Genomic DNA, 12,259 nt, shown 5'->3' on the forward strand with positions numbered 1-12,259 from the left:
AAATGTTGACAATTGATCAAGTATTTTATAGTATTTTTTTCTGGATACGTTGCATGTTAACAACTTAACATTTCAATTTCTTGTTCTCTCGTGGAGAATCTGGTGAAGGTGGTTTAATTAGAAATAGCAAATTCTAGTGGAAATTGTTGCAGAATGGTTAATTAATTTTATAATTATTTTCCTGGATGCTAACCTTGCAAATTGCAACCCATCCAATATAAACATTAGTAGCATTCTGTGACACTTCTTCACATGTTCAAATGAATTTGTACTACGATCACCAATCATTGTTACCTAATTACCTTGCAAACTTTGATGATCATATTGCGCCCACCCTAATCAGTAGGTTCATTGTACTTGCTAAAACTAACCATGAATTGGTCCATATCTTACAGCCGACGGTATGCCAATTTTCTTCATATCAACAATACAGGACTCACACCTCATTTCCCCAAAAAAGTTACCAGGATATTCGTGTAAACAAATAATTACTCACAAGAAGTCGGAAGATATTATTAAGAAAAAGTAACATAAACTTCTTTTCTGAGTTGGATAGCAGAAAGAAACACAAAGCATGAGTTACTTACGTAAAGCAGCAAATACATACTGGAAACTTAATAAAAACCAATAATATCAAGCCTATTTTCCACCGGAAGCTTTCAAAAATGCATGTTATTAAAGCTGAAGCCAAGGTGATATGAAGAGTTAACCAGAGGCTTTCTTCTGCTGGAAGATAACAGCGTAAATTGGGACTCCAACACCAATGCTGAAGGCAGTGAACACACCAAGACTCATCTTCAATGCTTGAAATTTCATCAAGTCCAAGTTATACATGTGCTTTGAATGCATGTAGAATGGTTCATCATGTCCATGTCCTCCCATTCTCTTTACACTTGTTGCATGGAAGCTCCTCTTCACTGTGACAACAAAGAATAGACCACCATTTTATAGTTGCATAGTACTCCTTTTAAAGAAGTTGTTCTAATCCAACATCTTAAACTTCAATAATAATGTAATTCCATTAGTTTAGTAAATAAGTATCTGAAATCCTTTCATTTGAAACACCTCATAGAAAGCTTAGATATTAATGCGTTGAAGTTTTACTTAATTTATATCTCTAGAAACTTCTAGATTTCTCAATTTATCTCCAGATAAAATTAGCAACAAGGGATCCAAGTGGAGGAGGGACTAACTGAACAACTAGCAAAAGAGACATAGTCCATGTAAAGCTATAGGACAATGAATTTAGGATTTTAAATTTCGCGACACTGTGTCATTGATATGCATCAACTGAAAGTTACTATGGTTTATAAAGCAATTTACAAATGGGACTTCCTTTTGTCAAATATGAACATATCTCAACTAATTACGGTTCATCATAATAGCTCTTCTCAATACTAATTCTCTAGTTTCATCCTACCATTTCACACTAAATTGACACACTTGAACATTTGAACTAAAATCATAACCTAAATTTAAATGTAATGATAAATTAAATACATCAGATGTATCCTATTGCCTAGACCTATATTTTAAACTACAAGTGAACTAGAAAAGGGTGACAATAAAGCACTTTGAGATAGAATAGCAAGAACTGCAGGGTTTACATTCATTTACGTATTGTCAATTAATATTTTGAAAAACTCTGGTCAGCTTGCTACCATTCCTCTATTTTATCATCACATTGATGCGCTTCTACAGAAGGTGTCAACTAGCATATATATGGGTTTTAAAACAAAACACATATATATGCATATCTCTGGAGCACATCAATGTCTGATTTGGCTAAGAATCATCACTCCAGAGTACATCTATTTACTATACTAAAAACAGAGGTATAATAGCTACATCTCTATTCTCTTAGTAGATCAAACCTGTCCCTCGAAGTGCGTGTGAGGGGTGTGTATGTGTGTGTCTGTCTCTATGTGTGTGTGTGTAAGAGAGAGAGAGAGATTAACAACCGTAAAATTTTTCTAGCAAAATCAACCCTGAATTATATTATTCAAAAAACGGATGTCATTAATAATTGTGTTCATAATTACCACAGAGATTACATGAGCATAACTTTTTCTCTTAAGCGCCCTTATAATTTCAAAGTCATTATTAAAAAAAATGCCATCAAAAAAATCACAAACTACCATGAAATATTGATAATAGTATCAGCTTAATATATTGATAACAATAATAACAGCTTAATATAAATCCATGCTACCATAACATTCACAAGGTAACAAAATAAACAAAAACATAACATACAATAAATTACATCAATAAAACATTCACAATGTAGTAAAGAGAGGAAAAAAAAAGGATCCGGTGCTGCCATATAATTGCATAGGAGCAACAGAGAATCCATGAAAATCAAAATGTATGTATAAACACTACCTGACAAACCAGAAAATTCTCCAATCTACTAAGGTGTTTCAAGCTTTTAGTTTTTACATAAATTACTTTATAAACCCATCTAAAACCTGCAATGAACTTTTAAACCATAAAATTCCAGATTCAACCAAGAAAAGTCCACATTATGTGATTGTGCACATGATAAAAACCTTTAAACTTACAAACACATTTGCTAACAGAAAATATTTGATAATCATATATGTAGCACATATTAAAGTTGAATCTATATTCTATATCTACAAAAAAGTAAAACTCGCATATTAGATTCAAAATAGGTAAAATTTATACAAAACTTTGGGCTACATCTTCCACAAAATGGCACAATATCAACATATACAACCTGGAAGATACATATGCTTATACATATAACCATATACACACAATAATCAAAGTAGCCAAACAAAACCCCAAATTATTTCACAAGTCAAACCATTAAAAAACCCTAGATGTGTCAAATCAATTTGCTCAAATACAAATAAATCCATAAATAAATAACAAAAACGTAAAAAAACATCAATTCTGTAGCTAAGAATCATCAAAATCAAAACTTGATTAATACCCAATTCATTTCACAACCCGAATCACAAAACCCTAGATTTATTTACAAATCTGCATCAAAATAAAGATAAATTGAGAAGATAAATTGACCTGGTTTGGGGAGAATTGAAGACGAGGTTGATGAGATGAGCTTAGAAGCAGATCGAAGTCCGTTGTTAAGGGCCATCAGCTCTTGTTTTTGTTATCGCTGCTGAAAAAAATAAAATGAACTGTTTGCACCCTCTATTGTTTTGTATATATACGTATGAACTATAGCCTATAGGTGTATATGGAGTATGTTTCTATCTGGGCTTTGGATAGGCCCTTTAATGGCCTGATGTTATGACTCAAGTTTAGAGCCCAAATGAGTTTTTTCATTTTATTTTCCATAAAGACAAATGATGTTTGTAATTTTTTTTATTTTTTTTGCTAAATGAAGTTTATTATTAAATTTCGGACATGTATTTGTGGTGATTTGATAATAATATTTAGATAAATTATCAAAAGTACTAATTTTTCTATTTTTTTGCGATTTTACTATTTTTGGATTATTTTTTTTTGCAAAAATACGGAATCAACCAAAATAAAGCAGATATGTTAAATCGAGTTTTTTTGGTTGCATTTGAGGTTGCATGTAGTCGCGGAAACTCGTCGAATGTTGCATCTAGTTGATTCTAGTTACAAAAAACCGTATTTTTGCAAAAAAAAATTGAAATATAATATTTTTGCCAATAAAAAAATATTTTTACAATTTTTTTAAAAATTAATAGTATAATTGAAAAAATATGTTTAGACTTTTTTTTATCAAAAGGAACTTCATTAAATCATCAAATCATCCGATAAAAGGTCTCCAACAATAGAGATGGATGAGACGAGAAAACAATAAAGTCATTAAGCTCACAAGGAAATCTAGCTAGACTATGAGCTACCTTGTTCGCCTGCTTTTTAACATGACTAAGAGATAATCTACGATAACTCCTTAGTAACTCTCCACACTGCTGCACTAGATCACCCAACTCTAGAAGGTTACTTTAATTTTGATTAACTGTATTAACACTAAGCAGCGAATCGCTTTCGATCGTGATAGTGCCTTCTACCGCTTCTTGAGACCACAATAAAGCTTCTAAAATGCCTATTGACTCAGCTTCCGTTACTGAAACATGGCCTGCAAACCTCATCGTCTTCCCCACGATGAACTAAACACGGTGATCTCTAAGGATCATGCCCACTACAAACGAGTATTGACCCCCACAACTGAAGCATCAATATTGATTTTGAACGCACCCTCAGTTGGCATCTTCCACTAGCAATCGGTTCTTTCTCTAGTTTCTCCATCTACATGAGTACTCGTGGAGGAAGCTATGTTAGCTAGCTGCCAATCAACAATCCGTTTCATACTCCAGGACTTAGCTATAGCTGGTGGCATATTTTTGTTTTCAAAGATGCACTTGTTGCGAGCATACCAAATCCCCCAGAGAACAACCGACACCGTTATTAGATACTTAGATGAACCAGAAGCCAGGGTAGAAAGTAGCCAATCTGAGACGTACTCCATCTCCTGCATCTTAAAATTCAGCCCCGCCAATTGTCAACACTCTTTAGCGAAACTACATTCAAAGAAGAGATGTCTTAAGTGTTCTACTTCGCCTACACACATAGGACAACTAATAGTGACCGGCACCCCCTTCCCTCGAAGTCTATTTCTCACATGAATCGTGTTTCGATAGAGTCTCCAAAGAAAAACTCGAATCTTATGCGGGATTGTCAATTTCCATAATTTTTTCCACCCTACTGAATTTGAAATTTCCTCACCAGTATTTTGAGACTTGCACCATTGGAAGTACGCTGATTTCACTGTGTACTGACCATTACTAGTATGGATCCAAGAGATCCTATCTCTAGTACACCCTTATGGAATACGAGTATTTACAATAGCTGCAACATCCTCACTACTGAAGTGGAGATTCACTTGATTTACATCCCAGGCTTTCCTGTTTTCCAGAAAAAAATCACACACTTTCGATTGCTTGGCTTGGTTGCTGGTTGTAGTAGTATTGACACAAAAATCCTCATTTGCCTTCAACCATTTATCTATGCTAATGTTAATTGATTTTCCATCACCCAACACCCATCTCAAGCTTTTCTTCATTTTTTCTTTCGCTTCCCAAATATCAGACCACATATAACTCACACCTTCGACCTACGAGCTTGAAGTAAATGGCACGATGGATAATACCTTGCTTTCAATACCCATGTCACCAGGGCATTAGGTCTCTTAATTAGACTCCAGCATTGCTTTCCTAAGAGAGCCAGATTAAAGCCGTATATATCTCTGAAACCTAAGCCACCATTGTTTTTCGTCATGCACATCCTATCCCAGGCTAACCATCGAATCCCTTTGCTATTTACTGAATTTGTTTGCCACCAAAATGTGTTCATGATCTTTTGAATTTCTTGACCCAGCGATTTAGGAAGTAAGAAACAGGACATAGCATAAGCCGGAATCGATTGCACCACATTCTTTAACAACACTAATTTGCTAGCACGAGATAACAACTTCGAGCTCCACCTTTTGATTCTCTAAATTACCCTGTCCTTCAAATATTTAAAGACTGCTTTCTTTGATCGGCCAATTAACGAAGGTAAACCCAGTACTTACTAGCTCCTATATCTTTAAAGACCCCAAACACCTGTTTGATTTCTTGCTGCTTATCCATTCTAACATTTGAACTGAAAAAATGGTAGATTTCTGGTAATTAACTGCTTGACTCGACCATGTCTCATACTCATCTAGTAACGTTTTTACTGTCGAGGCTTCACTTGCATTGGCTTTGAAGAACAAAAAACTATCGTCGGCAAATAATAAATGAGTTACTGAGGGAGCAGACGTGCAAATACGACATCCTCTCATCTGACCATTTGCAGCTGCTAATTTTAGCGCCTTTGATAATCCTTCTACATATAGCAGAATAAGTAAGGAAATAGAGGATCTCCTTGACGGAGACCTCATGTTGGAGTTATAGGATCTATCAGATAGCCTTGAAATGATATTGAATACGACACCATTGTTACACAGAGCATCGCCCACTTGATCCACTTCTTCGAGAACCCCATACCAATCATTCTACTTCTCAAGTAATTCCAGTTCACTTGATCATATGCTTTGCTAATATTAAGTTTCAAAGCAACCTCTCTATTAGGTCACACACACTATAGAAGGGGGTTGAATACAGTGTTTAGCACAATCAAATCGAATATAAGAACTCAAGTAACAGAAAATAGATTTTATTCAACACAATAAACTATGTTACAATATGGAACTGTCCTCTCTCAGTGATGAACAAATTATCACGAGAGCTGCTAGAGTTACAAAGAATAATAACTTCGATAATCGTAACACTTATAGTGTAAACTCTATGTCTGTGTTTATATACTACACAGTTACAAGATAATCTTCTAATTGATATGGAATATAATTCTGCTTCCTAAAATATATCAACTAGTTATCTTTTCTTCCAAGTATTCTATTCTTCATAGAATTCCTTCTTCATGCACAATTCTTTCTGTCTTAGTCTCGATCTTCTTTCCTTTCAATCAGCCGCCTGCCTTATCTGAAAGTCATCTTAAGTCCTGATATTATCTCCTGATAAATATCTTCTGAACCTTAAGTTCTGATAACTTAAGTTTTGATATCTTAAGTTCTATCTTCAGTATAAGTGATGATTTCCAGTTAAGTACTGATTTATCCTGTTCTGTAAGATCTGAAAACTAAACACAAATCATATTACACATGACATTATCAAATATATCTAACAATCTCCCCCAACTTGTAAATTAGCATAATATACAAGTTCAACAGATATTTGATGATGTCAAAAACATTAAGTACAAATGCATGAGAATTTGACTAGATAACTACAACTTACAGTCCTTTCAGCTTTACCAACTTTAACTTTTGATAACCGCTTCAGTCTGTATAAACTTCAGAATTTAAGTAGTTGTAGATCTTTGACTTGGCTTCAACTTTCAATTTCTTCTGATCTCTTTGATATCAGGAGTTGTCCTGAGATAGTTCTTCAACAAACATCTCTCTGCATATTCAAGTTCATTGACCATCCTCCTTTTAGCATTTATCAATTCAGCTGTATCTTCTCCAGTTTGAAAAATAGCTGCTCTGAGATCATTTATCTTATCTTTTCTTATCTCCTGATCTAGTCTAATCAGATATGCCTTGTCAGACTCTAGATTGAATTCCACATCCTTATAACCCAGAAAAGTAGTTATAATCCTAGCAGAGTTAGGCTTCATATTGACAATATTACCCTTGTGATCTTTGTACTTGGGACAGTATGTGCTGTCAGACTTTACAGAATAAAGCTTCTTCTGTCTTTGAATTTGAGACTTTAAATATCCTGCAGCACTATCTGGTTAATCTGTCTTTCACTTGAAGTAGGAATATAACATGTTCCAGTTCTTCAAAATACTTCAGTGGTATAGCATTTTTCTTAATCTGGTATACCCTTCCATCTGTCATAAAATATAATAAGATATGTTCTTTCAAGAAGGTATGGTAAACCATTTGTACAGATTCAAGTCGATTCAATCTTTCAGGAGTTGCTCCAAAACCTGGTTCACTTAAGGAAGTTGGATCATTGGTAGTGTTATGTACTCTTCTTTCATCATAACTACCCAACCCAGATTTATCTCTTGCTTCCTCACCTATAACAACTCTTGCTTCAAAACCACTTATTGCAGTCTTCAAAGATTGAGTCTGTTTAGCTTTGGTGAATCCTGGTAGGAGTATCTTTGAAAGTTTAACATGAGCAATATCAGAGGTTTCCTTTTCCTTATCTTCTGATATCAAGCCAACTTGAGCTACGTCAAAGGTTGCTTGTTTCACTGTCATATCAGAACTTACTAAATCTTGACTCTGAACAACATGAGTCATGTCAGAGGTTGTTTGAAAAATCTTCTAATGCATCAGAGTAAGATTAACATCTGCTTCATCATCAATTATTTCTTCATCCATGACTGGCATATAAACCTTTACAGGTTCATCAACTTTTTCTTTACCCTTGGATCAATTTCCATTTGTGATTTGGCCTTGATTGCCTCAGAACTTGTTCTTTCCTTTATCACAATACCCTTAGGATTTGGAAATTTCTTTTCAACAACAGAAGCTTCAAATTTTATCTTGACACCTTCTGCTTTGAGTCTAGCTTCTTCTTCCTTTAGACTCTCAAAGTCCATTCCTGGATTTTCTTTAAGAAATCACTGCTTTGAAATTTCTTCATCAAGTTATAGATATCCACCAAAACTTATCCTTTTACCAGTATCATAACTTGTTCCTTGACTTGTAATATTAGCTTTACTTGACGAAAGTCCTTTGCCTTGACCTTGACCCCTACCCTTATTAGAGTTTCCCTGGTCATCATTTCCATCATCCTTTCCTTTCAGTGTCTGAATAGATTTACATTTGGACTTAATCACTTTCTCCCCCTTTTTGGCATCAGCAGGTAATAGAAGAGAGACAAGCAATTCCACTGAGGATTGGATCTCATTGAGTTGACTTTGGTGAGAAACTTGATTCTTCAAAATTTCTTCAATTTGAGCTTGTTACTTCTCCTGAGTTTTCTCAATGAAGGCAATGCTGTCAAAGGCTGGCTTGAAAATCTGTTCTTTTTAAGTTTCACATTCATATCTTGCTGGATTAGAGCTTCCTAAATTTTGTTCACCTTGTCATGAGTTATTGAGTGTTGACCTTGAAGGTGCCTTGTACTCAATGCAGTAACTCTTAGCTGTGCCTTGAAATCATCATTTATCAGCATTTCATAAGCTTTTGCAAGATGCTCAACAAGAATCATTTCAGAAGGAACAAAACTAACTTAGTTCCATTCTTTAGTCCACTCCTTTCCTCTAGGAGTTTCACTCTAAGGTACTGGTGCTTCCCTTGTAACAAACTTCTTGACTAACTCAGCTTTATGAACATTTTGTTGAGGTGCATGTTCTGATGGACCAGCTGTATCAGCATCTAAATTACCAGCAGCTTCACCAGTAGTTTCTTCATTAGCAGCATCAGAACTTGTAGATCCTGCAGTATCAGCATCCTCTGATAAAATAGCAGTATGTGAGGCTATAGAGGCTTCAACATTTTCCTCTAAATTCTGATCTGCAGCCAGGTTCTGATCAACATTCAAAAGTGATGTTGTTGGTGGAGTGAGTTGAATTGGCGGAGCTTCCAAGTACAAAACCTCAGGCACAATCAGGTTATGAATATCATTTTCAGCACTTATTCCTGGTTCTTCAGTATGTACTGGATCAACTATAGGTGACATAGAAGATGTAGGTATTTTAGCTTGAGCAGTTTCATGTTGTGCAGAAGGAAGTAATTTAATAACAACTAGTTCTGTTGAGATCAGAGATTCCTGATCCCCTTCCTTAGTTGCTTCCACTACATCTGAATCTAACTCAACTATGTCCCTATGAGCTTTCTGTTTCTTGAATTTCCTCAAAGGTGAAGACACTGTAGGAGCTTTATCATCAGAATTTATTTTTCTAAGCCTTTTGTGGGGCCTAGAAATCCCAGTGACAGTATCTTTCTGAGAAGAAACCTTCTCAGCTTCTACAATAACAGGTTCTGATATTGGAACCTGTTCCTCAGTTATTTTCTCAAATCAACAGAATTTAATCAAAACATTCATCACAATATAAAATTAAAAGTCGATGAAGTAAAGATTAATAAATTTCAATTAAACATGCACAGTCATATAATTTGAGAAACAAAGAACAAATCTTTCAATTTAAAGAAAATTTCATTAATATATCAGATGATTACATTCGATGAAATTTATCAATTACATGCAAAAATTACAAGATTGTCCTATTCTACGATTCCTAACATCAACAACCTTAGTCCTAAGCTAAGAAACCTGACAAAGCTGACGGTGAAGAGAAACGGATGGATAACAATTAATTCTTCTTCCTACTTTCAACAAAGAGAACAGCGAGACGAATGATTTGCTCCTGCTGTTTAAGAATATGAAGATGAGCTTCTCTTTGGAAAGACAACAGATCATTTTTAATGTTCTCTGGAAGTTGAATCCAGATGACAAATGGAATGTTGTTGATAGGATATGAAGTCAGGAATTCCATTTCGAAAAATGGTCACAGTTTCTGTGCCATAAGAGTAAAACCAACTGAAATGTGCCATTGTTTGAGAGAAATGACCATATGTGGTTTTACTGATGAATGATCAGTCATTTAAATAGGCAATGGAATACTAAGGGACGCGAGGACTGGTTAAACATTAAAATAATGATCCCTCGACTCCCTAGACTGAAGTGTAATAATAACAGTCAGTAAAAGATCTAAATCCAGAGTTAATGGGCACGGGATATAATAATAATTACTGTGCGCATGCATTTTTTCAAGACATACACGCTAACCACTAACCCATAATGATTATGACTGTTTTATCTCACATTAACCAATATTCAGTAAAAAAATTATCGTTCAAGTAATGACAAAAAATAAACCAAGTAAATAAATACTGTCACATCAGCATCAAAACTTGATTATTATCAGGATTTAAAAGTCATCAAAATATGGCTCCTTAACTTGAAAAGTGAATGTGTATTCCTGTAATTCTTCATATAAATACTGATATGGTTTCATCAGAACTTAATCATCAGAATTTCCATCAGAACTTGTCCTCAGAATTTATGTAATCTGACACATAAACTGTTCATCTAAAATAATATTGATCACCACAGTAATTTTCATTATTCATATGGAGTGTAAGTGTGTGCATTAAGCTAAATATCAGACAAAGAGTAAAGTCTTATTCACTTCAGTACATCTTAGAAATAAGGCATAACTAAGAACTTTACTTAAAATCTGTCATTATTATGAAGTCTACTTTAGAAAGAGTTCATGCATGAGTCCACCTCAACTATTTTGTGCTCATTTTATGCATCTTTTGAAATTCTATTTTACAGTGGCTTCCCAGTGTAAGTAAGTCACGACTGCTTATCAGAATTTATGCTGTTATCAGAGTATTTTTCCAGTAATCATAGAGTGTGAAAAGTCACCAAGCAAATTTTATTTTACTTTTCTAATGCATATTACTTAATACCAGTAATACACTGTGTCTTCCCTTCCACATTTTTACTCTAGATCTCGAAGGAGTACCTGATTTTTATTTCTTTTCTTTTCTTTTTCTTTTGATAAGTGAGGCTTATCAGCACTTAGTACATTCACCAGATTTACTAACATCAGAACTTAACAAATAAGAAGCACTATTCTAGTTTTTGACTTAGTAATAAGATACACAAAGTAAACTTAACTAAGCTCAATATCAGAATTTGCTTGTGTAAAAAGATTTCCACATAAATAATTACTTCAATCATGGGATCTTTAGTATATTAAAGATTACTAGGTCAGCATCTAGCACAATTATCCTCATTGGATTGAATAGTCACAGAAATATTCATATCACTATCAGAGTTTAGAAATTCACATCAGACAACAATCAGCACTCAAGTAATTTTCAATTTAGGCACATAATACACAAAGATAGTAATATATGTAAATATTGATCATAAAGTCTGATGTATCAGAACATAAACTAAGCAGATTTAGAGAAAGAACCTGAAACCATTCCAAGTTCATTTACCAATCTTGTAAAAGTAGCTTCACATAGTGGTTTTATGAAGATATCTACTAGTTGTTGATCTGTGGGAACAAAATGCAAGTCCACTGTACCTTCATCCACATGTTCCCTTATGAAGTGGTACCTAATGCTGATGTGCTTTGTCATTGAGTGCTGAACTGGATTACCTGTCATAGCAATAGCACTTTGATTATCACAGTAAATAGGGATTTTAGAAAATTCTAACCCATAATCCAGTAACTGATTCTTCATCCAAAGAATCTGTGCACAACAGCTTCCTGCAGCAATGTATTCTGCTTCTGCAGTTGATGTGGAAATTGACTTCTGTTTCTTGCTAAACCAAGAAACTAATCTGCCTCCAAGAAATTGGCAGCTTTCACTTGTGCTTTTCCTGTCAATTTTGCATCCTGCAAAATCTGCATCTGAGTAACCTATTAGCTTAAAGTCCGATTTAAAGTCCGATTCTCTAGGATACCACAATCCCAGATCAGCTATACCCTTAAGGTACTTAAAAATTCTTTTCACAGCTGTTAAGTGAGGTTCTCTTGGATCTGCTTGAAATCTTGCACAAAGACAGGTAGCATACATGATATCAGGTTTACTTGCAGTTAGATAGAGTAGAGAGCCAATCATACCTCTGTAATCAGT

General features: G+C 34.5%; 1 protein-coding gene and 1 non-coding gene across 2 annotated transcripts; both read right to left on the reverse strand.

The window, feature by feature from the left end:
* Window positions 1–488: 488 nt before the first annotated feature.
* Window positions 489–3,210, reverse strand: LOC141712424 (uncharacterized). The gene is made up of 2 exons (XM_074515360.1): window positions 3,052–3,210; window positions 489–917 (listed from the first exon to the last, which is right to left on the reverse strand). The coding sequence occupies exons 1-2, from the start codon at window positions 3,125–3,127 to the stop codon at window positions 706–708; spliced, it is 288 nt and encodes a 95-aa protein (XP_074371461.1). The 5' UTR covers window positions 3,128–3,210; the 3' UTR covers window positions 489–705.
* LOC141716111 (small nucleolar RNA snoR127) lies at window positions 1,645–1,804 on the reverse strand. The gene has a single exon (XR_012572836.1). It is a non-coding gene; the product is annotated as a small nucleolar RNA snoR127 (small nucleolar RNA).
* Window positions 3,211–12,259: the final 9,049 nt, after the last annotated feature.

This window comes from Apium graveolens, chromosome 3 (assembly GCF_009905375.1).
Source record: "Apium graveolens cultivar Ventura chromosome 3, ASM990537v1, whole genome shotgun sequence".
Lineage (NCBI taxonomy): Eukaryota > Viridiplantae > Streptophyta > Magnoliopsida > Apiales > Apiaceae > Apium > Apium graveolens.